General features: G+C 42.3%; 1 protein-coding gene and 1 pseudogene across 4 annotated transcripts; one reads left to right on the forward strand and one right to left on the reverse strand.

Annotated features, from left to right (window-relative positions):
* Positions 1-972: 972 nt before the first annotated feature.
* Positions 973-26,750, reverse strand: DNAJC7 (DnaJ heat shock protein family (Hsp40) member C7). Of its 4 annotated transcripts, XM_036223718.1 has the most exons (15): positions 26,118-26,750; positions 18,520-18,558; positions 15,313-15,401; positions 14,448-14,572; positions 13,933-14,046; positions 13,210-13,284; positions 9,046-9,164; positions 8,212-8,365; positions 7,540-7,704; positions 6,604-6,695; positions 4,694-4,767; positions 4,148-4,294; positions 3,735-3,887; positions 1,743-1,805; positions 973-1,302 (listed from the first exon to the last, which is right to left on the reverse strand). In XM_036223718.1, the coding sequence occupies exons 1-15, from the start codon at positions 26,192-26,194 to the stop codon at positions 1,265-1,267; spliced, it is 1,524 nt and encodes a 507-aa protein (XP_036079611.1). In that variant the 5' UTR covers positions 26,195-26,750; the 3' UTR covers positions 973-1,264. The 4 variants fall into 4 exon arrangements, with proteins under 4 accessions (XP_036079611.1, XP_016006328.1, XP_016006329.1 ...); XM_016150842.2 differs by lacking the exon at positions 18,520-18,558 and having other exon boundaries at positions 26,118-26,746; XM_016150843.2 differs by lacking the exons at positions 18,520-18,558; positions 26,118-26,750 and adding an exon at positions 25,831-26,002.
* Positions 9,213-10,891, forward strand: LOC107513750 (annotated as a pseudogene).
* Positions 26,751-27,850: the final 1,100 nt, after the last annotated feature.

Genomic DNA, 27,850 nt, shown 5'->3' on the forward strand with positions numbered 1-27,850 from the left:
ATCTTCCCTGGGGCAGTGGCTGGGTGTGTTAGGACTGGCTTTGTCCCACAGCTTGGGGCCATCGGTCCTGTCTCCCCGCTGCTGGCTGGGCGCAGCTGCGGCGAGTTTGGGCAGCTGAACAGTGTTGGCTTTCATAAGAAGGCAGAAAGGAGAGAGGCTGGTCTTAGATGCACACAGAAAGTGGGAGTTGGCTGGGTATGAGGAACACGGAGCACAGAGCTTCTCGTCCCCCATTAATTCCTGAAACAGCCCCACAGGTGTGCCCAGCCAGTCCAATCAGATTTCTCAGAGAAGCAAGACTCCTAACTCCTAGGATAGGTTGCCTCAGTTGTCTAGGGAAGGCCACCCTTGGGTCAGTGCTGCTTCAAACACAAGGGAAGACCTGACATTCAGAGTCTCTTCCAGCCAACAAGGGCCTGGACGGCTACACAGAGAACTAACTTCCCAGGCCTAACTCAGTCATCACTTTACCATGGCCTTGGCACCAAAGGGGGAACACTGGAAAGAAAACAGCAGGGGCTCTGAAGGAAAAAAAAGCATAAGATCTACTTGGTTCAAGGTCTTTCCCTACCATTTCTACCATCAACCACCAAAAACTTAAGTTTCAGCCAAAGCCTCTAGTGTCTGCCTGGAATCCCAGATTCCTCACCGTGAGTACTAAGCTTGACCTGAACACCATGCTGTACGCCACTGCTTCCTTCCCAGCTGGCCTCCCAGGCAGAAAAGGACACCAGTGGAGAAGCAAGGGCATTTGCAAAGAATGGTGTTTTCAAGTGTGAGCTGATGTCAGGGTGGGCCAAGGGCCTACTCAGCACTCACATGCTAAAAATAGGTTTGGGAGAGGCAGCCAGCACCCACATGCCACCAGGCTGGGGGTGCCCACACCCCTGTGGGGCACCACACTGAGCCTAAAGTGAGCTCTGGCCCACTGACTCTGGAGTGACAAAGTAGCTGCCAGAGCAAAGTGCCAGAAAGGGTCAAAACATTTTATTCTCTTAATTTTTTCTTTTTTAATAAAGTTAAACAGTAAAACAAAAATTCACAAGCTGCCTCCCTGTCCACCCCCCGCCTCCCTCCCCTACCCGCAGTCTTCGGTGTTGGCTCCCTTTCCTTCACCCACTCACAGATACAGGGCATCCAACTGAGAAAACGAAACTGCTCTAAGTACATGGAGACATGATGAAGGGAGGAGGTGAATTGTGTCCACATTCAAGGTTAAACTGAGCAAGTCTGCATTTTCTGGGTTCTGGATGGTTTCCTTTCATTAGCCAAATTGAAAAAAGAAATTCCCTGGACCAGATGCTGTAAAGGAAAGATGGGCTTGTTAGTTGATTCTAGGTTTTCTAGGGAAGGTCACTTTGCTCTCTGATAATGGAAAAGTCTCCAAGGGCTGGTTCAAACTTGGAGAAAAACCTCTACGAGTATCAAACAGCCTGAGCCTGGGGTGTAAGCAGCATGTGAGCATGTGTGTGTAGCTTCTAACACCTCTCACGCAGAGAAGCCTGGGTACTAGGCAGCTTAATAATGCCTTCCTGACCCTGTGGAGGTATGGCACTAATGGTCCCAAGGCAAGATGTGCCCGGGACACTCCCCCCATCCTCACTCAGCAATACCTGAGTGGACAGAGGGGCCCTGCTAGATGAGAATTCAGCTGCCTCCACTCATGAAACCCCCTGCCTAACTGGCGAGTCACTGTGTCAGCTTGTAACTTGGGGACTTCAAAGAACAGCAGACATACCCACCTTCAAAGCTGAAGCCCCCAGGACCACCGAAGAAGGCCTTGAAGATATTGTTTGCATCAAAATCTGTGGAGCGAGGCGAGAAATAGGAAAGGAACAAGGTGAAAAAACTGTATGAAGGGGAACTTATGACACTGAGATTAGGTCTCCAAAGCGTTCTTTCCCAGACAGTATTACTTTCCTCCTTTCCCCAAACTTTAGAGGTGACCAAATATGCCTTGCCCCATGCAAACCGTCCCACTTGATCCTCCTCCTAGGATATGTTCCCTTCTCTTTCTAAGTGCAGTCCCAAAGGGAAGCATTCTTTGCCTCAACTTACTTTGCTGGCCCTCTCCTCCACAACCGGGAGTGCCAACTGCATCACAGACACAAACTTTCCCTACATGCCCCATACCGCTGCGGCTCCTACTGAAAAGGCTGAAATTTATCACATTACCAAGAATAAATATAACACCTCTGATTTATTGTATCTGATTCTATGCTCTGTATAGACTGTAAGCCAGAAAAAAAGCTGTGGTTTATTAAAGCACTATGTGCCAATTATGGCACTGGGTATTTACATTTTATCATTTAATCCTAATAATAGAGCATTCTCAATTTATACTCAACAGGACATAAGTAGGGAGTTCAAGTAACTTGCCTATAGTGTGTGGCCAGTAAAAGCAACAAGTGAAAAGTCCATCTCCTGTCTGACTCTAACATTGTACCCTTGTCACCAGGCCACAGTAGGTCTGAAGTCCCTACCTGGCATAACCACCTAAGCTATCCAGAAAGATTTATTTCCACCAGCTGATCTATGCCCCAGAGTGAATTCTTTGCTAGCATATCTGTTCATCTTCCTGGGTCCTCTCACTCAGTGAAGGGCCCCATGGAGTTAGCTATGCCAAAGCCACTCTCAACTCAGTGATTGCTCTCTCCCAACACATTCAGTAACAAACTCCTGCTGAGTCCACTACTATTTCCCAGTTGTGCCTTCCAGTCCTTTCCTATCTACTGCATCTTCCCTCCACCGCTATATTCTTCTCCTTCCAAACCATTTCTGACTGCCGTCACAAATGTATTTCTGGAGCCTAAATCTGGTCCATAGCTCTCCTACTGAAAACCCCTAAAGAGCTTTTGATTGCTTATAGCTCTTCTCAACTGCTGAGTAGACCACTGTTTCTTATTTGTAAACCTAGGTTTTTAAAATACCCCATCTGGAATGGAGAGATCAGGATTACCTATATATCAATCTTATTTTAAATTCCAACATTTAAACATTTTCTTAGTGGAGGAGAAAGGGTTGGCATGAGAGCTAAGCATGGTTCAGGGCCTCTTTTATCTCTGAGCAAGCTCACAGTGAGCAGTGATGCTGACGGCTGTGCTTTATGTCATTCTAAGTCTTTGGGGAAATTAAAATCTCTGAGGACTTACAGGAATGTGTGATGTACATAAATGCCAGCATACATTTTCCAGTGGGGGACAAAAGATCTTCCAGCCAACAGGAAAATCCCATATTCCTTACTTTAGCCCCTAAGGCCTTCTGAGGTCTATTCCAGCTCTTTATGACCTCATCTCTCCCCACTGCCTGCCTTGAGCACCCTCTGTCCTAGACTGAGCTCCTTACAGCTCCCAAGGGTGCTATTCTTTTCTGTACTTCCATGCTAGTGCTTACTCCTTGGGGCCTATTTTGCATCCTGGGTACCTTGCTACACCTGACTGTACTCACTGGATTCCATGTCTATTAGATCAGGGGTCAGATTTGGTCCGTGGGCTAGAGCCTGCAAATCCCTAGACTGGGTTCTTGGAGGTCAGGGAGCCTATTGGATTCATCTTTGTTATTCCCAGCACCCAACACAGTGCCTCATGCATCACAGATCTTCATCAAGGGTGCACTTTATGAGTCACTGTGTGTCACTGGGTGATTACACAGACTCTCCCTCTGGGATGTCTTTAGAAATAATTCTAATATTCCACAGTTGTCAGATTCATCCCAGGCTGCAGCAACCAACTCACCACCCATGTTCATGCCCTCCTCATCTAGGTCCTGTCCACTGTCATAGCGAGTCTTTTTCTTGGGATCAGAGAGGATGGTAAAAGCTTCCCCGACTTCCTTGAACTTTTTCTCCTCTTCCTTCTGAACTTCAGCACTGGCTCCACTGTGCCGATCTAAATGGGAGGGGTACAGGAAGAAACTGTTTCAGAGTCTCAAAAAAACAAAGTTGAAGCAAAAAACCATATTATGTCTGACTTTAGAATTCAGTACTTCCCAAGGTCAGGGTGGGGGGTGTGTGTGTATGTGTACTGAACTTGGCAAGACCTTCTTCCTAGCTGAAGAGCCTCTCTGAAGCTTTCATTCTGGATTGAGTCTGGCAGTGGGCTGGCCTGGCTTGCTGTTCCCACAGGGCCCCCGCCCCCTACCGCTCTACCTGGATGGTGCATCAAGGCCCGTTTCCGATACGCTTTCTTGATCTCATCCTCAGAGGCATTCTTGTCCACTCCCAGAATCTTATAGTAATCTTTTCTCTTACTCTTCTTCAGTTCCAGCTGTGCATTTTTCAGGAGCTGTTTGTGTTCTAGAGGGAGACATCTAGCATCAAGGACAACTCTGATTCTCGCTTCCCTTACCAGGTCCCAGCCCAGATGGCCTTGGCGTCGGAAGCCTTGTTAACCACACCAGGGGCTTTTATGGCGGTATTTTTCCTGGAGATTAAAAAAATCTACTCATACTTAGGTTCTTCACATCAGCCTCATTACACAGAAAAGGAAGTGAAAGTGACAGGGAGAATTTGGGACCAGAAAATAGGTGCCTCGTCCCGCACTCAGGCTCTCTGTTCACCTCTTCCTGGTTGTTAATCAAATCAGCTCCACCTACAACCCTGACCCCCAAAACAAACTTTGCCAGTGTCCAATTTTAGGGCCTACAAGTAAGACCACACAGTTTCCTGAGAAAACATGCCCCCAAACACCTTTACCTTTTGTTTTCTCTGTCTGATAAACTTTTTCGTAGTCCCGCACAGCTTCTTCATACTGTTCTGTGTCCATGTAACTGAGAAGAAAGTACAAAATGGTAGAGTGACATGAATAGCAATAGCCTTCAGTATAACTCTAGGGGAAGCGGTATGACTCAAGCGAGATACACAGACTTTTGGTTGAGGTGCTTCATGAAACAGGAGTCCTTAAGCTAGCTGTGAGAAAAATTAACTACCAGTTGCTCAAGAGAAAAAGAGACAGGTCTCATGCCATTTGCACACAACCAGCAAAGTGATATTCTGCTCTGAGCAGAAAGCAACCAAGAGGAGAAAGTTCCTTCTGATTTCACAAATAGCCACCAAGAGACATCTGGCCTGCCTTAGGAAAGACAACGTGAAGACACCTACTTGATTACTTGGGACTGAAACACACAAGAGAAATTATCAAGTGAGATAAATAGATATGGAAGAGCTTCGGAACCTATAGTGCCATTAACATGCAGGGCCAGCTCCAATCCAGAGCAGAAGTGGGATTAGTGAGCCACTAGAAGGATTAGCATCAAGGTGGTGGCTGCTGGCAAATGCTTCTTCCATTAAGACTGATCTGAGAGATGTAGGTGAGACAGAAAGGGTTACTCTAAACTTAAAAGGCTTGCTTCCATTTTGATTGCGCAGATGAAAGGAGGGGCCCTGGCCCAAGATGGGAGGAATCTAGCTTGATAGGCCAATTACCAGACCTTTTAAGTCTCTTCCACAGAAGCAAAGTGGCATCTTCCATGTGCTGATAAGGTCAATGGCACCAAGACTGGCCTACTAATTAAACAGACTGTGGTAGGAGTTCCAGAGACAGACACCATCAGCTGGGGAGTAGGAAGTGACCATTTAGTGCAGCCAGCTGCTGCTACACAAGAGAGATTCACTTTACTCCACTGCTCCCACACAGGCCCATCTTTGCAAACACCAGAGCCCCACCACGCTCAGAGGCAAGCAAGGGGAGTGCTGCTGATGTGGCTGGCCAAAGGGAAGCCCAACGTCTGTGGCATTTTTGATTTCCTGGCAATGTCTTGATTCACACAACTTTTAAAAAATAATAAAACCATGCTCTAAGACACAGGGCACAAATGCTACTAACTCGGAAAACCCATTTACACAATGAAGTATAATATAAACTGAAGTAAAACAAAATTGGTAACTGAAAGCCCTGGGTGTAGAATGATCTGACAAGCAAGCAACCTTGATGAACTTTCCAGGCCCATATATAATGTTTGTCAAACTTACAGTGGTTTGCATTTTTATTTCATACTTAAACATATTTACATTAAAAATTTTTTTCTAAACTCGAAGTAAAAGTAGAAAACTAAGAACTTTAGGGAAAATGTAAAACTCCAGCCTATGATGAGAGATCTAGCAAAGATCTGACATCTCCCCCACTTTAAGGGTAAGTTGAGGCAGACTGGGGTAGCAGTCAGGCCTCTGGTAAGGATCTGGTGTGAGATACTTCATTTTTAATTTTTCCAAGCACCATACATTCATTCAACAAACATTTATTGAGTGAGCACCTACTATGTGCCAAGCACTGTGCCAAGTTAGAGCAAAAGTGTACAACATAAAACAAAATCTCCAAAGGAAATGGATTTAAACTTTAACAAAAGTAATTTGGGTCAGGCATCAGAAGAAACTTACTGACCGTGAGGGGCGTAAGACACAGGCATGGGAGACTGAGGGAGCTTGTGCAATCTCCTCCGCTGGAGGTCTATAAAGATAGTCTAGGGCTGGAACAATCCCACCTAGAGGCAGGGGGAAGGACCAAATGACCTCACAATATCCCCGAGTCTGCTTCATCATCCGTAATGCAACTCCCTTGGCAGACCAGCAGCAACTCCCTCTTCCCCCCACCCTCCAGAGGCACTCACCACTGAGCTCTTCTCAAGTAGGCTTTTATATAAGTGTCATCGAGCTTCACTGCATTTGTGCAGTCTTCTATTGCATCGTTTAGTTTCCTAAGCTTCAGGAGAGAGAGAGCAGTCATACTTCACATCATGGTGATTGAAGGAGCCCAGAAGCTGTGAGCATGGCTTCAAAATTCTAAGATCAGTCTTGCTGGCTCCCCAACTGTCACACTTGTTCTTGGTCACCAGGAAAGCCAGTATTCTCAGAGGGCTAAGGACACCAAATTCAAAACTGGTTTCTTTTCTAAGTAATGGAAGCCAGGCACACTTATCTGCAAGGACAAAAGCACTTCTACCATTCCAAGTTAGTGTCCACCAAGATGTGTAAATAGTTAAGGGTGGTTCCTGCTCTCCATTCTTCCAGAGGTCAACTAAAGGAATCAGGATTACTGGAATTTTTAACTACTGGAACTCTGCAAGGGCAAGGAGCCTACTCTGCTTTCTTATAGTGTAGGACCACAGGGGCACTCAGGCTATTTTCAAATGAGCATAGTGACCATCAGTTATGCTTAAGAAAAAAACACGCCTGTCTCATACTCTCAATTCTTCTAAATTACTCTTAAAAAAAAAAAAAAAGAAATAATCACTTGCTTAGGCAAAAAGCAGCAACAACAGTTGCTGAAAGAAATTATCCCGAAGTCTCTGGCCATTCTCTTACTGGAGGAAAGTGATCTTAAGAACAGGTGGGAATATCCTTTCAAATTGTCCCTCAAGTGCCCCTAAATTTCACAGAAAATATAAAGCTTGCTTTACAAGAGGAAGTTCCTAACAAGCTGAGATACCAACCAAAACAACTTTCTCTCCCATCATCTGGTTTACCCTCATTCTGATTTCCCAAGACCACTTCCACGTCCCTTAAAGATATCTCCATAGGCCCCAAGACCCAGACCAAGTGCTTACCTTGGAATTAACTGTACCCCTATTACAGAAGAGTTTAGCATTTGTTTTTATATTGTTGGGGTCTATCCCCAGGGCTTCTGTGTACAGTTCATATGCTAGCTTGTAATTTCCTTCTTTAAAGGCTTTATTCCCGTCTTCTTTCTTTGCTTTAAGCGCTTTAGCATTCTACAGAGAAAAGCAAGGGGAGGTCAGTTCATATCCAGAAAGCCTCAGACTACTGCACAGAGAGGCCAGAGTCTATTTTCAACTTCTTAGATTCCAGTGGTTTAGCATCACACAGCGGCCCCAATCCTCTGGGCTATTTGTTCCTCACTGTGCTTCCTATAGAATGAATGGGGAAAATCAAGGTTCACAAAGTACCAAGGAGGCCTGTGCTTTCCAGGGTTTACCTCTACTCCCCAGGACAATCATTACTACCTTTTCTCCACTGAAGGAAAAACGAAAGAAAAAAAACACTTAGGACATTAAAAGGATCTGACCATATCTGATCACGTTCACCTTTCGGAAATTAAAAGTAGTCCTGAAATCATTTCTAATGAAAGGACCAAGCACCTTGGGCCAGGAAGAAGAGCTACCATATTCCTCGTGATTTTAAAACCTTCCACTTCAACTGTCTTAAAGGCTCAAACAGGAAGCTTTCTTTCCCACCCAGATCTGGTACCTAGAACTTACTCTGCAAGCAACACAGGCCTTCTCGTGGTCGGGTGCCATCCTGAGAGCCTGTACAAAAAACTGAACCGCCTTCTCAATACAATCTTCATAATAAAGGCAAAGACCTCGTACATACAGAGCATCCGCATTAGTGGAATCCATTCGTAAAATGTCACTGCAATAGTCAGAAAAGGGGCACATTCAGCTGTGGTTTGCATCTCCCCACCTTTACTAAAACTTGTGGCCAAGTTTTTTCTTGACTATGTGTCTAGTATGGAAAGTATCTAAATGTAGACAGATTACCAAGAACTCTTCCCAAACTTTCCTCAAATAAACCACCTATATTTATCTTTAATATACTTCTTGTGTCTCACAATCATTATTAGAATAGGAATTTGCAAACTATAGCCCACAGAGCCAAATCCTGCCTGCCACCAGTTTCGTACATACAATCTGACTAACAGCCACATCATTTGTCTATTATCTATGGATGCTTTTGCACTATAATGGGAGACTTGAATAGTTGCAATGGAGATCAAATGCCCTGGAAAACCTAAAATATTTACTATCTAGCCCTTTACAATTTGCAAACCTGTGGAATAGACAAAAAAAGGACATTTAAAAAATAAAAACAAATTTACACATCTGTTCTTTCACATACAGCTCAAGTACCTACTATACTCCTATATTCCCTATGGGTTTTCAAATCCAGTCTCATCTTTGGCCTTAGGTCCCAGGAAGGTCTGACCAGCCCTACCTACAGGACATACAGCAGCTCCTGTAGTAAAGAGCTACCAGATAGCACCTGTCCAGTGGAATCCAGCATTTCACTGCAGAACTGGCCCGACTTTATACCTGGCCACAGATTGTGCTTCTGGATAACGACCCAGCATTGCTAAACATTCTGCTTTGAGGATTTTGAAGCGATGGCAGGCAGGGGCAAATTCTAGGGCACGGTCCATGCAGAAAACCACCTAGAGGGAGGAAAAAGCAAATAAGGCTCTTCGTCCTGGACTCCAGTAATGTCTTCATGTAAGTCTGGTCACAGGCAAAAGACTGATTCAAAGGAGAGTAATATCAGAGTTTAAGAACATATTTAACTCATCTGATTAAACCATTGAAATTAGGACAGCAGTTGATCCAGATAATGATGACAGCAAACATTTACTGAGTATTTTATATACTAACCCATTTGATGCTCACACAGTTTTATAATAGGTAATATTACCTTTATTTTACTGATGAGAAAACTAAGGCACAGAGATCAAGTAACTTGTTCAAGGTCATCAAAGCTAGTAAGTGATAGAAACAGGATTTGAACTTAGACGTGAAGACTCCAAAGCCTATAACCTTAATCGCCATGCTAAGCTGCCTCCATGTTGTATCATATCCACAAAAACTGTGATCGAAACTCACATTCTTCTACTGTGGAAACTGTTATTTGCCACTTTGCATAATTCATCACACTTAGCCTAGTAAGAAAAGGAGCACCAAAAATAATTTGGTATGGAATCATTGCTCCCTATGTTACTGAAACTGCTCACACTCCTCACCTTCCTGTGCCATGAGCCTCACATCTCAGAGTATCCTGCTGCCTACTCTTCCACTTTTGTATTAGTACAGAAATATACCAATAAAACAATTCTTTTAAATAGTCCTAAATAGACTATATGAGGTTACCATACTATACCCAACATGGTGCTATACAAACCAAAAGCCACGTCTGTCTGTCTGTCTCTGCCTCTCTCCCTCACACATACACACGGAGCTTGGATTAGTTCACTCTTTCAGCTTCATAAAGGCTCTGCATATATTTCCATTTTCTCTTTTCAGAAGTTTGTTCTTTGAGCTTTCATCTTTGGTTTAGTTACTATTCCTGGGAGGTGCTTGCTGAATCATATTCTCCTCCAAGAATAACTGACCCAAAAGGAAAAATCTGGAGCTAGGGACACACCCATTCCCTCTAAGAATTTGGCCATGGGGATCAGGAAAAGATGAAACCTGAAATCAGTGAAGCAGAAATAACAAATTCCATCAACGGGACACCAGTTAGATAACGTAGGTCTTCTTCATACAATGGAATACGATGTCTTTAAAATAGGACAAAGAAGCTCTCCATGTACTAATATGGAAAGACTTCCAAGGTTTATGAAATGGAAAAAAGCAAGATACAGGACTATGTAAAGCATATTACCTTTCAGGAAATATAAATAAATAAATAAAGTTAAGAATCTATATTTGTAGCTCTTTGAGCAAGATGCTGATGCAGCTGCAGCAAAGTTTCTTCCGCCCGCTTCTATTCCCGCCTCACTGCTGCTCGTTCTCACCGAGGAACCAGTTAGTCAGGAAGCCACACCACAGCCATGGCTTTTAAGATACTGGAGAGACACCCATGGAACCAGAGGTGGCAATTTACTGAATCAGAATTACTCTGACCAGCCACACGTAAAATCTTTGGGGAAGGTGTGTACTGACTTGATCACAGGTCCAAGGAAAATATCAAAGTGAAAAGACCAGTTCGGATGCCTACCAAGACTTTGAGAATCACTACAAGAAAAACTCTCTGTGGAGAAGATTCTAAGACTTGGAATCATTTTCACATGAAGATCCATAACCGATTCATTCTGAGATTGTTTAGCAGATTACTTCCATCGGTACTGAGTCAGGAGTCGAGGGTGAAGTCACCACTGCAAATGCTTAAATCAACCTTTTTTAATAAATCGACTATCAATTGTTAAAAAAAAAATCTATTTGTGTATTTGCTTATATATGTAGAAAATTATGGAAGGAAATAGAAGAAACAAGAACAGTGGTTGCCTTAGGGTGAGAACTAGGTGAAGGACAAGTTTGGGGCAACACTGATCACTGAACATTTGTTTATACTTGCTAACTTTTGAACCACAAAAAGCACCTATTTGAAAATTAAATTTAGAAGTCTGGGGAAGGAGGTAAACACCATGAGCTGTTCCACTGGGAAGACCTGCAGTATCAACAGAGCAGTGGTATGGATGCTGCTCCTTCCGTGGCACAGGTTACTGTCCTGAAAGTACTAAGGACTATATGAAAATTCAGGGGACAGAATCATGGTGTTAATTTTCTCCCCTTAAATGTAAAAATAATGGAGGCAGGGAGGGAGCAGTCAAAACTTGAGCAGCCACACCTTGCTGCCTTCACAATGTTCTAAACAGGGATGGTTCTGTCATCATGGAGAGTGTCAGTTGGAGGCTCAGTGCTTCGCTAGGCACCCCCACCTCCCTATGCCTAGGGACAGCTGCAGGCAAAGGAGATCTTTGTTTCTTCTAACTTCATTTGTTTCTCCTGCCAGGATCATAATTCTTCATTTGTGACATCACCATAAGCTATGGGGCAGGGAGGGGGGGAAGGGACTGGGATGTCACAAACAGAGGATTCTGTCACAAACTGGAGATCCTGGTTCCAGAGTGGCAAGAGAGAAAAGAAACTTAAAGACTGCCTTTCAAGACAAAGCTTTTGCCTAGGTATATCTCAGAAACGACAGAAGGCAGAATTGCTTTCCAAACACATACATACAAAAACAAAACTTACAAATCACATCACAAAGACACCATGGTTATTAAAACCAATGGACAGAAGAGGGATGCTAATAAGTTAATGGTGAGACTCTGCATAAGCTAATCATATACATATTTATTACCAAATAAAAGACCTTAACAGTGTGTAAATTAATATTCCTAACTGTACCCTTTGATCAAACATTTATTGAATATCTGCTGAAAGCAGAAAGCACATAGCAAACTCCCATAAATGATATGGTAACATTCCTTGGATGGCATTTCGAGTGATCCTGAAAATCCATCCTGATCAGTGGTTTTTAACTTGTTGGGGGCCATTCATCTTCCCTTTTGAAACTCTAGTAAAAGCTACTTCAAAGTACCATCTAAAGAAGGGATTTAGGAATTGAACAGATGAGGCATAACCACTACAAGACACAGAAAGATATCTGTAACTTTTATACTTTACACATGTTTCCGATTTGTCAACCCTTTGGATTTAAAGTTCCATGATCTATCACATAGCTCCATAAAGGACAGCAGTGTGCTTTCGTAGAAAAGCCTAATGTTAAAAAGGTAGTGACAACAGGATATGTACACTACTCAAAATGTAAAAGGGGTCTCTCTCTAGTTTTGATTTCTAGCTCTCTCCAGTTCCCATAAAGTATGTGTTAAAGCTAGCTCTCATTATTCAAATATAAGTGAATTATCCAAACTCAATATTTAATTCCAATTGGCTTTTTCCTTTTTTCCTAAAAGTACACTTTTAGGCCACTATCTTACATCAAAAAACAGGAACAAACTCAAGTAACAAAACTCATTTTGCTTTTTATCGTAAAGCTAAATATAATTAAAAAAGAAAGTATCTTAGTAAAGAATATTTTAACTGCTGGTGAGCATGTAGAACAATAGGAACTCTCAATCATTGCTGGTGGGAATGCAAAATGGTACAGCCACTTTGGAAGGCAGTTTGGCAATTTCTTTTAAAACTACATATACTCTTACCATATAATCCAGCAATCACACTTCTTGGTATTAACCCAAAGGAGTTGAAAATTTATGTTCACACAAAAATCTGCACACGGATGTTTAAAATAGCTTTATTCATAACTGCCAAAAACTCTGACTGTAATCACTGTACCTCTCTCTGGTGGGGGATACTGACAATGGGGGACGCCATGCTTGCGCAGAGCAGGGAGTATATGGGAAACCTCTGTACCTTCTTTTCAATTTGCTGTGAACTTAAAACTGTTCTAAAAAAATTATAAAGTCTTAAAAAAAGAAAATTAAAAAAAGTCAAAGTCAAATTAAAGCAATAATTTACTATTCTAGATCTTCTGTACCATAGTACCATACTACTCCTCTCCATATTCATATTCTCTCTCTCTCTCTCTCTCTCTCTCTCTCTCTCTCACACACACACACACACACACACACACAGAACTTTGTGAGAAAGGGAAGATGACATTTCCTCATAGTTGTACTTTACCTTCCGAAAATCCCGCTTCTCAAAATCCGTTTCTGCTATTTTCTCGTATTCTATGACTGCATTAGCATTCTTGAACTACACCAGAAAATCAGATAAGGGAAAATTTTAATGAAGTTGTAGATTCAACCACCACAAAAACCATAAAACCCTGATGAATTTGTTACTTTAAGGATTCAGAGCCACAGATTTTTCACAAATCAAGCTGGTGGCGATACAGCCAAGACTCCTTAAGAGAAAGGCTAAGGCCTAAATCTCACCTTCAGTTTGAACTTAAGGTCAGGAATCTGAGTCATGCTTTGATATGTAGAAAATAAAGGCAAGGTATTATCAGGGACTAAGCGGCAATTTGAAGATTCTCACTAAAATGCATCCAGGGGTAAAATGAACATATTTGGAGATGGAACTAAACATGTTTCAGCTGCTACCGATTTAACCAGGATTTCAATTTACTCGAATTCTTTAACTTCACTCAAATCAGTTCTTGATGCATCTGCCTAGTCCGCAGCTATTTCAGAAATCTCTAATTTTCACAGATTTCTAAAGCTGTAAATCATATTTTAAAACTGCATTGACAGGTACAGAGAGACTATGAGACTTGTCTACAGTCACCCAGGTGTGGCTGATGGCAGAAGTGAGACTAGATTTCAGTTCTGACTCTCGAGCCATTATTCTCCCCAAATATACCCACTGCCTCTGCTGACAAAGACACAACGAGACCCATACCTCCTGTTGTGCCTGAGCATTTTTGTGATCCAGTTCTAGAGCTCTCTGGAAACTGCGACATGCTGCCATGGCATTCCCCAAAGATAAGTGGCATTTGCCCTCTCGTAGATGTCCCTAGAAGAAACACAAAGAGAGGAGACAAGGAGCCTGAGTGGTCAAGCAGATAAATCAAAATCAGCAACAAAACACCCACACAAATCCAACATGAGATGAAAACGGCCAAGCAGCAGTTCTCAACCAGACTGATTCTGCCTTCCACAGGACACTGGCAATGTTAGAGACATTTCTGAGTGTTACAAATGGCGAGGGAGGGGATGCTACTGTTACTTAGTGGTTCAAGGCCAGGGATGCTGCTAAACACCTTACAATGTATAAGAGAGTCCCCCACCCCATCCCCTGTCCCAAACAAAGGATTATCTGGCCCAAAATGTCAACAGTGTTGAGACTGAGAAACCCTGGGCTACAGGAACTCAACTGAAGCAACTCAGTCCTCCCCAAAGAGCCCCATTACATACCCGGACAAAACTGTCATCCAACCTCACTGACTGCTGTGCATCTCCAAGAGCTTCCCGGAACCTTCCAAGCATCATCAAGGTGGCTGCTCGATTCCCATAGTAACTAGCATTTTTAGGACACATATCTATAGGAAAGCCAGAAGGATGTAAAACAAAGTTTAGCATGGGTCACTGCTTTAAAAACTCACAGGCCACCTCCCTGAGAACTATAGCGAGGAAATTAAACTATAATAGGAATAGTGACATACTCTCTTTAAAAGGCCATGGCCAAATTTTTGACCAACTATGCAAATGAATAGCAGCAACGATGCAATCAATTTAAAAAGAAAATAAGCTATTTAAAAATCATTTATACTTAGTTTTAAAGTACGCTGATTAAATTTTGAGGGGAGGGTCAACAGACTTATCTTTTTAATGAACTGTGTTTTATATAGTAAGAAATAAAAATGTATTTGCATTTGTTTAGCTGGGAGTAGGGAGCCCATAAAGCAAGTTGGGTGAGAAAAATGCCAACACGGGCATAAAATATGCTGGCAAAGTGAGCAGAGAGGTCACTAAGATCTGACAATATCTGTAAAGACTATTTTCTAAGATAGTAAGTAAATGAATTGGCAATGGCTGAAATGAATTTAGGTGGGCATCTTTGTGCCATAACGTCTGGAACTAAAGGAATTGCTTTTACTTTGCCAAAAGAACTACTCACTTAAGCTAGAAAAAAGTAATTCCTCTCATGAGCTCATTAAGCCTGAAGGTGTTTACACAGTAACAGGTACAACCCACTAGCAAAAGGCAACTTCTTAAAGAGGAACTACTTATACCAGTAACTGGCAAATTATGTTGAGCATAATCACTAGGTCCTTCTCACCTATGGCTTTTGTATAATAGTTATAAGCTTCATTGTAATCTTTCTTGGCATAGTATGCATTTCCTTGTTCCTTGAAAGACTCTGCTTCCCTGAAAAGGAAAGAGAAAGAGAATCATGTTATTATTTATGGAAGCAGAAAGCTCTGTAGCCTCAGGGAAGCAACCTTTGGTCTACAGTCCCTGGCACATTGAGCTGCAAGTGTGATAATACTTGATGGAATTTATAGATTCCTTCGATTGGCTGATGGACCAAAAGGAGGTGCTAATGGAAGAATTCAGGTTTTTCAGATGCTATTTTCTGTTACTTAGATACAGTCAAAATAAATCAAGAAAACCTCTCACATGTCGCCTGCCTTACCTCGTTATGCCCATCTATAGTCGGTCATTTTCCTATGACAGGCAAATTTAGACATTCTCTCAGAGAGACTGAATCTTTATATTTATTTCCTTTCCACTGTGTCACAACTGCTATAATTTTGGCAAACTTACAAAAAATGAGCTAAGGTGATTTATTCAGGGGCAACTGATTTCTCAATGTGAGTCATAGCCTTAGAATTTTAATGATTTATTCTCTTGAAAAAATGGCTCATGCATTTGTCACTGGAAGGACAAGCAGAGCAAAAGCATATGGCAAAGGAGTTAAAGGCATAGCATAATGGTTTTTAAGATGGAGGACAGAGTTGAGTGACAGCAGAGACCAAGAACTTGGATGACAGGGACATAAGAGATGCAGGCTGCCAGTGCCATGCTCTAAGAAGTACCCATCTACTGGTCTTTCCTCTGCCCGTCACATCTATCTGGGTACTTAAGTGCCTCCTCTACCATCTCTGTAGTACTTTGCACAACCACTAAGTGGGCAGTATCATAGTTTTTGCCTTAACCCAAGATCCGTTTTTTGAAGCTGTGCCATTAGACAAATTGTACTTTCCAAAAGGGGTAATGTTCTATTATTGTGAATTATATTCCTGACCAAGGAACTAGAATCAAATAAGACGGGACCAACAATGTTTTAAAAGAACAACAAACTAGTAACCTCTATCAAAGATACCCAAAATCATTCTAATGACCAACTTGAGTGACAAATATAATTCTTTGTCAAAATTACTGCAACAGAACTAAATATATGAGCATTTTTGTTATATAAGAAATAATCTTTCTTTTCCTGTCCTCCACACATGCAAAAGAGAACCAAGTTCAAGGGCTGTCTGAAGTGGGGACAAAAGTACACAATTCTTAACACTGGTGATGGTGTAGAAGTTTATAGTTTGAGTCTATGGACACTGGCTTTGGGGAGTTTGTAATTTATTTATGTATATATTTTACTACAGACTGGTAAAGCCACCCTCCTTTCACTGAGACAATCTCTCTTTCCATTTTTCTCCATCACTGTCCTGACAAGCCCTACTAACATGAAAAGGCTGCTGTAAGAAAGGAGAAGGAAAATGAAAATGACCTATAAATACTGACAGATTTGAACTGTGATGGACATAAATCTGAGTATACCTATACCAACTGTCACAATGCTATAAAGTAGCCGTCTGCTATTAAAGTCAAAAGGGATCCCCCAACTGCAATCTTTCTGCATGGTGTACACCAGCAGTCCCCAATCTTTGCGGCACCAGACACTAGCGCTCCTATGAGAATCTAATGCTTGATATTCTGACGTGGAGCTGAGGCGGTGATGCCAGAGCTGGGGAGCAGCTGCAAATGCAGATGAAGCTTTGCTCACTTATCCGCTGCTCATCTCCTACTGTGCAGCCCGGTTCCTAAAAGGCCACAAACTGGTACTGGTCCACGGCCTAAGGGTTGGAGATCCCTGGTGTACACCATCCTGTAACTTGAAATGAAGCAAGGTATTATTAATACCATGAGGAGCCTATCCTTTCAGAGCAGACATGCCAAGAGAGATGAACAAAGGGCTTCCTCAATACTGGATTTCAGAAGTTGAGTCAAATTCCTGTGAAGAAATGGAGCAATAAATTGCAAGGAAACATTAGGCCCAATAGGCACCTAAGAAGATCTAGCCTTCTTTCTTCAGTTGGCCAAGAATATACAAGTCCTGAAGGAAAACCAAAGGCATCTAAGCACTTGGATAGACATGTCCCCAGTATAAAGCTTATTAGTCAGAGGTGAAACAATCTGTAGAGCTACTGAAAGATGCCCTTTCTTTTGTAGAATAGTAATCCTATGGAGGTAACGAGTTCAGCACTGGCTTCCAGTAAAAATACAAAGGATGATTTCTGTGTAAGATTAGTAATAATCATTGAGGCCAGACACTATCCATACATTATCTTTTCACGGGAGTTTCACTATTCCCTTTTTTTCAAAGGAGGAAATTAAGGCTAGAGGTTAAACACTGGCACAAGGTCAGGATGTCAACACACACCTGTCAGACTCCAAAGCTTGAGCACTTTTTACCCCGCTATGCTTTCTCTTTAATACTCACCTCTACCTACTGCCTAAGACTAAAAATTAATCTGTATCGCCAAGAACAAGACATGGGCAATGAATGTGATTTGCTTTAAAATAAGACAGAAAATAGCCCAGCATTAAAATTCAACTCCAGAACTGTAATCTGGATTTAAACAAGTGAAATGACATTCCCAACAATAAGTCACAGAGAGAGCAGGGCTCCTTTCTCTTTATGATGCAAGACCTAGTGAACTGGACTTTGCCTCCCCCAAGAAATGCATTTCATTTTAGTAAATGGTGAGTAGATTCCATTCTAGAGCAAACAAAGCGAGTAATGTAGAGTCAGCCCACAGCAGAAAGAACAAGAAGAATTGTGTTGTGACAAGTTACCATGTTTTTAACCTCACACTGCACAGCATCAGGCCAGAATTAGCTATTCCCACACAATTGCCTCATGAAAAGGACTTATTTTCATAGAAACATGGTTGATTACCAGCTGCCTAAACAATGGGCACTTGGTGCTTTTAGACTGAATGCTTATTTTCTACCTCCAGGTCCCATGCCCAAAGTAGAGACCCTCCTTCATTGTGAACCTCCCCACCAAATACATGACAAGCTTTAACCAATGGGCCTGACCCTGCGAGACCAGCCGAGGAAAAAGTGGATCTTTGGAATCCAGCATGGCAGCAGCAAGAACTGAACAAGGCTGCATCAGGAACAATTCCAGGGTCAAATCCATTCAAGTCCTGCCCTGGGAGTCTGAGAAAGGGCTGAAGCTTGTTCAAGTTGCCCTTACAGCAAAGGGACTGAAGGATGAGATGTCAAAGGCGTGGGACTGGAAAAGAAGGAGAAGAGCTGGTTAACACTGGAATTGAGGGCAATCTGGCAGAGGCATCTGTCACTCCAATCACTGCCGATGTCAATTCATTTGATAACCAAGTGAGGTTACAACACATACCTACTAAAATTCATCAGTACTGAGAAAGGAAGAATTAGGATTAACTGCATTCACCAGGACTATCCTTTTTAAAAAAAAGGATTCCAAAAGGGACTAAATTAAACCAGAAATTATCTTCTACAGCCACAAAATAAAATTCAGACTAAACCTTGAAATATAATACCACAGCAAAATATAAACTTGGCCTTAACTGACCGGATAGCACTATTAACAGCTATACTATATCTCTAGTGCTTTTTCAGATTTTTAAAGCATTTCCAATGAAGATCTTCGAAACGGTCTTCTGAAGTGGTTATGGTGATAATATCACGTCTTCCAACAGAGGAAAAGATACCGAGGCACCTGAGGTGGCTGCACAGGTTTCCCAACTCCTCGAGTCCTACGTTTTTCCTTCCAGCTACTGTCAAGGTTTTTAGATTAAAAATAATATCCAGTTCTCCACTCAATCCTTGGGTCAACTCTAAGCAGAATTAAGCTTATCTCTGATTTACTAAGAGATGCTAGAAATGTCTTTACCTCCACCAAACCAATCCTTTCACTTTAATAGCCAACAAAAATTTTTATGAGAACAGCTACTGAAAGGTTTTCAAAAATTGTCCTTTGGAATGTGCTATAGGAAGGTCTCCTACAATAGGATCAGTGCTGGAGGGCTGGGGCCAGATATAGATAAGGAGAATACATTCCACTCTTGGTCTACTTTGCTATTTTTAAAATGTATTTCTTTATTTTTCAGAAATAATCTCATCAGAAAACTGCAGCTCTGAAAACCTGCTCTTGTACACTATATCTGTATTAAAAATCTGTATATCCTGTGATCATGCAGTTTATATTCTTTCTCAATTTAGCACTCATTCATCACAGATGCTAATCACCCCAACAAACATTGCCAAAGGAATCATTTGGTATCACAAAGGTCTTAGCAGGGTTCAGCATCATGTGATCAAACAGATAACTTGGGCTTATGATTACCGGCCAATTTTGCACATTTACAGCTCAGCTAAATTAAAAACACATTAAAACACCATAGCTGACATTGCCATGTGCCCCAAATTAGATGCCCTATAAAAATTTCCATTTTTCTCTCTCAATAGTTCCAAGTTTACACTCAAGCGAGATCTTTGCCTTAGGCCAACTAGTCTATCTTTCAGCAATTAAAGAGGTATTCAGGAATTTTAATAACCTTTCACTAATGGAGGATTCACTCACTGGGTGGTAATTTTTAAAACATCCTCAACATGGCAGGGTTTGCTCTCGAATAACTTCCCATATCATGCATTTCTAGATTACTAAAATAGGGATGGGATGCTTCATCATTTGTACAGAATCATTTTAAGATGTATTCTACCTCCGTGTATAAAAAATAAAGACCAGCATGGTTTCACTTTTCTGCAACATTCTTAACCTAAGAAATGCTGATTAGATTTCTGTATGACAAAAAAAAAAAAAAACAAACCCAAAACATACTGCTTTTTTATTTCAAATATCTGGCTAGAATAATATATTTTTAATGAAGTTCAGTTGTTCCTGCAGTATTAGTAACAGTTTAAATCAAAAAGATACAGCAGCTTGAATAAGGTTTCTTTTCTTTCTTTCTTTTTTTTTTTTTTTGCATTTTCTTGGAAGAAAAATCTAGCCTTGTTAAAAATTACAACTCAGGACAAAGTGATTTCTTTTGTTAGCAAAGAGTGTTAAGAGGCCTTTGATTTTGGAAACTATTTTATTGGCAGGAAGAATCTTAGAAAATAATATCTTTCCTTTTCTTACCCCCAGGCTATTAACAATAGGAATTTATACTGACAGTGAATATAAATATCCAAATATCCTTTACACATTCCTACTATTATTTACTACTTCTAAAATGTCACCCTTACTCTATGATTGTTGCACCCATTTCTTTTATTCCATTTAATTTACAAGTTGCCCACTGATCTTGAAATGTCCTCCATCCTTCAGAATTCATGAGATCTTGGCCAGTGTCAGAGTAGAAATTCTTTCTTCCTTCCCACAGCCTGAGACCTCTTGTCCCCAAAAGCATGTCACAGAGCCTGTTTCATGTTGTACTCTCTCTGACCTTCATGAGGGAATAAAGTAAAAGGAGCCCAGGAGACTAATTTTTATTGTCTTACCAAATATGTATATTCTCTCTTATCGTCTAACTAGTCTAGGGGTGAAATTTGACAATTTGCATTTTATATAGATAGGTAGAAGCCACATAGAACTTAGTATATTCCACAGATTGAGTACTTGCAATATACAAGGTGCTGCATACTGAGTGCAAATAAAAGCTTCATAATGGTCCAAAGAAAAGAGAGGGTGGGCTCTATCTAACTGCTACCTGTTACTAGGTAGGCTGCCCAGTTTCCTTTACCTGACTTCCTGTAGAATAGAAAGCTTCTACTTTCGCTTTAAAACACCTGCCTTCCCTTGCAAAAAGAAGGAAGATGATGAAGATGAACAAAACGTACAAACATAACAGTTCAAACGATTCTCTGTCTGGATATTCAGGGGGAAGCCTCAACAGAGGCAGGGCCAGAGGGACCAGGAAGCACAGAGTGGCGTCACATATAGCTCTATACAAGGCAGCAGCACTCTCTACTGCTCAAGTAAGGAAAGACAATAGGCAACATGCTGGAGTCCACTCTGTCTCATTCAATTGCAGTGTGGGTGGGAGACGGGGTGGGGGGTGGGGGACAGGGAGAGGTGTCTGGCCCAATCAATCAACCTAGAAGGAAAGCCCATCAGTGCAGACAGAGGAATATTCATACAGAATAGATGCTTCAACTGTGAGTTATAAACTTATAATAGTTCCTTAAGTGGGATGTGTCACAATCTGTGGCATCCACCTAACCTTCAATTATCCCTGGGGAAAAGATACTCAACCACAAAGCTGCTTCTGAGAAATAAGCTTTCCTGAAGCCACTCTGAGGACACAAGTACTGGCTTTTCAGAATTAGCCAGAGGCTTCTTTTCATAACATATCCCCAAACCCACCATTTTCTATTCCTTGGTCCCCCATTCTGTGACATCTCCCGCCCTCATGGAGATACTGGCACCCATCAAAAATCTAGAACAGACGAACTTTCTGAGGGAAGTGGGGCGGGAACCAGAATGGAGAATATGATTTGTCAACTTATATTTTGCCTCCAAAGTTCTCTAGGTTCCTTAGTTAACAGGTGGTTGGTTGGCTGACTGTGTCAGAGCAAACTGCCTGAGAAAGAACTCTCAGGACTGAAACTCCAAGAATGAGACAGGGTCCTGCTTGCTTCACCGCCCTGGTCCTGCCCAAAGTTGAATATCAGAATCAGAAGAGATGCTTAACACTTTGCTTATCCAGCAGTCTGGCCTCCCCACACAAACAGTAAATTATATAATAAAAAAAAAATTAGGTCTCAGAATCAGACTTTGAAAGTCAAATATTCTTCTTCATACCACCATTCTCAAAGGCCTCTACCATTCAAAATGAATATACTACTGGGATAATGTGCACTCTGAATCCTGCTCTTACTGCTGAAATTCAGACAGTTTAAAAGAATACCTGGAACGACCTCTAAGTAACTTCCACATCACTCAGCACTGGAGAAAGGGGACCAAACATTAGTGGATAAGGGAGAAATGGGCTCTCAGAGGGACTTTGCATCAGACCACAAGGCACCTAGGCAGCCGCTGACCATTGTTCTCCAATCTTCTAAAGTCCTAGAGGAAGAAAGCAAAGGCAAGTGCCCAGTATTCAGCTTTTTAAAACTTTTAAAATACTAGCTTCAATGACCAAACTAATCCCTGATTGGCTAGAATGTACAACATGGCCGGGCTTTAAGCCAATCAGAGTTCTGGTCGTTGGGAATGAACTAAACATTAGAGCAACTGCCACTCACTTGGTCCAACATTTTATTAAAATCACTCAATTTTCTTGGCTCTGGTTAATATGTAGATATGAATTAGGGTAGCAAAGAACAGAGAGAGCCTTCCTCTGTATTTTACCTTTGCTCTAGTTATGATTATTTAACAATGTCACAACTTGTTAATATCAGGGTTCAATTAATTTGCTGGTATTCAGGATTCTGTACTCCTAGGTTTATCCCTTCCTTAACCATGACTGATTTGTCCCACCTCCTATTTCTCCATCTCTGACCCCAAAATTAAAATGAAAGCTGAGAGTAGTGTTTCTCACTGATTTGGGTTCAAGGTCAAAGATAAATCCCCATTCAACTTGCAGGCTTACTGAAATGTCTAGTTGCCTGTCCTGGAACTTCAAGAGAAAGTTTAGGGGGATAAATGCCCTCAGAATTTAAACAGCATGAGGAAGAAGAGGAGGAGAAGTCTCTTCAGTGAAGGCTATGAACTCCAAAACATCCCAAGAAGCCATAGTAAACAGACAGCAATTACAGTAGACCCTGGGAAATGAATTCAGGGTTCAGTGCTTCCCACCAAAAACATGGACAAATAAAAGGAAAATTAACAAGAGTTAAGATACACGAAAAATGTAAACGACCTTCCTCCAAACTTCTAAATTTCCACTTCGTTTTTAGCACTGGATCTAGGTACTAAGAAAGGGCCTGAAAAGAATTGTTCTGGCTTGTGTCCATCAGGAAAACAGAAATAGAGGAGTTAAGATTATCAGCTCAAGTAATCAGGTGAGGATGTCCTGGGTCCTCAGTCTATGACTCCCATTGGTTAGTGTAGGCCTCATTATCCAGTCATGCCAGGTTCATGCTGAGAAACAGCAGTGCTTCCTCTATTAATGAACAACTTGAAATCCTTCAATTTTACTATAACAAAGACCTTTAGATACTAAGCTGTTCCCCAGCCCAGGAATGTGACCAAAGCTTTCACTCAAGACAGGAATTTATCTACTAGGTAAAGCAATTAGCAACTTCCCAGGGAAATGCTTTAAATTAGCTGAAATGTAAAACCTCTGAAATTTAGCCTTAAGGTTCCCAAGTCACTTTTATCTCTTCTGGTGGGCAAAGGGAAATAAATCATCTGCATGTACAGAACACTGATCTATTTTGGAGTGCTACCTAATACATCTTTTATTTTAGCCTCCTGGCTGCTATGAGGGGAAAAGAACTTTGTCAAGAGTGACAGACAAAAAAAAAAAGTCGGATTCTTTTCTCTCTAGAGATAGTTACACTAAATAAAATATGTAGCCATTTAAAAGACTGTAACCATAAGGTCCAGTGTTTGAAAGCTCCCCTCATGTTGCCCCTTGAGACTGTAACAATTTAGCAGCAGCAGCAGCAGCAGACCGCCCCTGAGCCAAGATGTAAGGAAGGGCGGCTCCTTGCTGGACTTCACAAAAACAAGTGAAGAGGCCCATCAAATCTTGTGTCCCCAAGTAAGACTGTAACGAGAAATGTGAAACTGGGCCAAATGACAAATCAAGTCAGATAGTAAAGGGTACTTGTAAGGGACTATCCCTGCCCTCTGCCATGGCTAAATAGGAGGATTCCAAGATACCTGAAAAATGTAAACAACCTTCCTCCAAATGTTTAAATTCCCACTCCATTTTTGGCACTGGAAAAACATACATAAACAAGGCTTTACGTTTACCCTCATATGGATGATGGAAAGTCACAGTGATTTTTTTTTATTTCACTATATTTTCCTTTTAATATGTTCATCTAGTATATAATAAACATGTTTTAATATGTCTAAAAGATCTATATAAAAATGCATAACCTACAAGTCTATTTGTAAGAATACATTTTTCATAAATTTTCTTCTTAGTGGTAGATAAAATAATTGTGCATTTTACAATCAATGACATCTTAAATTTCACGAAATAAGTCAACACCCTCTCTTATTTTGTTGTACTGCTACCAAATACCATATGTTTTTGTGTAATGTATTCACATTACAGTATCACCAGTTTTATGTTTCTTACCATAACTTCAGGTTCATTTATTGTAATTTATAATAAAATATTTTCTAAAGCTGTATTTTTTTTTTTTTTTTTTTTAAGGAAAAGGATTTACTTTCGATAGGGGTCTTTGAAGTGGAATGCAAATTAGGGATAGTCCCTACATCAGATATTTACACTGAGTAGAATTGAGGTTTTTAAACTACATATAACCCAAGACCCTATTTATAGCACAAAGAACCACCAAACTCTTTCCAAAGGAAGTTAAATTCTCACAATTAATTTAAACTGTGTTGGGGGTAGTTTTATTTACCATTTTGCAGTTCCTTAATGATGCTGATGATGCCTAAGTCAAAATACCTGGAAAACAGGATTGATGTGAAACTCAAAACTACGGAAAGAGAGAGATTAGACTCTGGTATCCTGACTTCTCTGATATCCCAGGGACCTACTATATTTGTCAAGCCTCTCAGGTCCCAACACTTCAGGAACTTGGAACACTGGATGCAGTAACTATCCTTAAGCTTGTTAACTATTCATTCTGTCTCACTGAATATCTCTTATATTTTTAAACTTAGATAGCAAAATATCTCAGAATCCTGATTTCAGATTTCATGAAATAGGTGGGAAGGAGACTGAGGGGGCTGTAGTCAATTAATCTGCACCTAATAAGAAAAGGTCTCCAAACTTCCAGAACCTTTTTGTTAATTTCGCTTCAAAATTAGGACAAGTATGACTATCGACAACTATGTTCCAACCTCACTTTCAACAACGTGCCTTAGCTGTAGCCAGAATCCAGAGTGTTCTCGAAAATCACGCACTCAGCAGCTCCCTTGACTAGTTCGGACTGGCAATCTCGAGCCAATGCGCCTGCCCAGTGCTGCCAATCGCGCTCAGGCAGCTGCCCCCTCCTCCTCACTGCTTAAGAAAGAACAGCCCTGGGAAGAATAAGGATCTTACTCAGCAGGATGGAAAGATAGAAGGAAAGGAGTTTGACATGTAGAACATAAAACAAGCCCCTTACTCTTCTTTCTCCATCACCTTCGACTTCTAGGGTAACCGGAGCGGGGGGCGACCAGGTCAATCAATAAATGGACACACAATCACCTCAGACCCAGACTAGTGCTCGCTAGGGTATAATTAGAGAGGAAAAGAGGTGGAGAGCACGGGCTTTAGAGATGCAAAGTGCTGATAGACAACAATGCACAGAATAAGAGAAGACGGGGGTCGGGAGCGATTTAAGGAAGTTGTCACTGCCGCCGCGCCGCCTCCCCCACCCCATGACAGACCTTAGCGACCCTCAAGGAACAGGTTTCCACCGTACGGACGATCTTTCTCTGCGCTGGAGAACAAGGCCGAGCCTCGGCTCCCCAGCCAGGCGGAAGCGGGAGGGGAGGACCGACCTCCGAGAGCGCCCCCTCAGGGGGTCCATCCGGACTGGACTTCAGATGGGGGGGGGGGTCTACGGAGGGCGGGGCATCGCCTCGAAAGCTAGGAGCTGCGTCCTGGCAGGGACCAGTTACCCAGAGCCACGGAACTGAAGCTCGCCCCTTCCACTACCCTGCTACTCGGTTACCTCTTCGCTTCTTCGTTGTCCGGCAGCTCCGGCTCGGTCGCCGCCATTAACACATCGCACTCCGCGGCAGCCGCCATCTTACCGCCGGGACCAGAGAGCCGGGTGGGAGGCCGGCGAAGAGCACTTCCGGTTGGAGCATCGAGCAGCTCAGCGGTGCTGCGCCCAGAGGGGCTCCCTCGGGCCCGTCTACCAGCGAGAGGCTCCGCTTGGGGCCAGAGCGGCCTCCCGCCCGCGGAGGTCCACGGTGGTCTCCGCGTTGGGGCGGGGGCCCAGGGACGGTTCCTGTGCGTCGGCGGCGCCACTTTACCCGTGGGTCGAAAGGGGTTACAGGAGGGTATAGCCTCTCTAGGCCTTGGTTTTCCTCAGTAGTTCGAGAGCCTCGTTGCCATAGCAACTTCCAATCCTAGAGAGTCTCCTGTACGTCTCAAAGGCGTCCGGTGACCCAGGACTCTAGCGGAAAGAGCCTTCCTCACTACTACCTTCCCGATCTTGAAATATGTCCACAGCTTCCTCCCGGAAAAGGCAAGAAGAGACACTGTGAGCTCGGTTCCCTCAGCTTTCATCGGCCCTTGGAAGCCCTGCCCAACCAAGCCAGGGGAACGCAGGGCGTCTTCGCCTCGCGCCTTTCATCCCCTCTGGATCTCCAAGCACCAACTGGTTCATCACCCTAATGACGCCGACCCTTTTATGAGGCTGCTTTCATGTCAACCGCTTGGGAGTGCTATCTCAGCATTAAGCCTAGGAAGAGTGGCACAGCGTCCGAGACCCTGCCCTGGAGTTTATAAGGCAGCTCACGGGATGAGGTCCCTCCCTGCCCACGTCCCCGGTGCTTCCCCCCGCCCCCCATCCCACATAAACTCCCTGTTCAGCATGCTTGTCTTGCCAAATGCAGTCTGGCCTGGGAACTCACGGACACAGGGACACAGCCTAAGACTTAACGTCACCCAAACTAATAATACTTGTGGAGTTGCATTAAATTGGGGTTTTCTGAGGTTAAATTGAGAGAGTTTGAGTTTAAAATGTTAAAGCCATGGGGAACTAAAAAGGCAAGGAAATTTAAAAAGGAACTACCCTCTTCCTCCAGAAAAACGGTATGTGCCATTGTTCCTAGGCTGCTTGCATGGTCCCTGCCTATCAGAATGTCAAGGAAGTTGAAACCACGCCCTCCATTGGGTAAGGGAGAATGGGAGAGGCTCAGTTGGCTGAAAGAGAAAGGTCATTTATCCAGCCCTCTCCAAAGTGCTTATTCGCTCTACTCTAGGTTGGGAGTGTACAGACTGAGAGACCGCCTGCCCTTCCTGCCAGTGGCTTACAGTCTATGGTCTAATGCAGGAGGCAGTCTTTCACAATCTTCACTTCGTGTTCTCTGCATCTATGCCAATTAATCTACTCCCACAGCTTTGGCATTCTTCACAAATCTCCAAGGCTTAACATATTTAAATTGAACTGTCATTTCCTACCCACCCCTTAACGACAGAAAAAACAAATGCTGCACTTGATTCTCATTTCCTGAATTTCTTATCTTGTTGAATGGATTCACCATTCAGCTGGTCATCAAATGAGAAAGATTGGAGACATCATGAATTCCTCTCTCTTTCTCACTCCTGACTCCCAATTTATTGCCAAGTCTTGTTGATTCTCCTACCCAAAGTCTCCTAAATCTATCTACCACCTTTCATCCCAACTCGGGCTTTCATTATTTTTTTAAAAACTTGGAATACTACCAAAGTCTC

This window comes from Rousettus aegyptiacus, unplaced genomic scaffold (assembly GCF_014176215.1).
Source record: "Rousettus aegyptiacus isolate mRouAeg1 unplaced genomic scaffold, mRouAeg1.p scaffold_m13_p_6, whole genome shotgun sequence".
Classification (NCBI taxonomy): domain Eukaryota; kingdom Metazoa; phylum Chordata; class Mammalia; order Chiroptera; family Pteropodidae; genus Rousettus; species Rousettus aegyptiacus.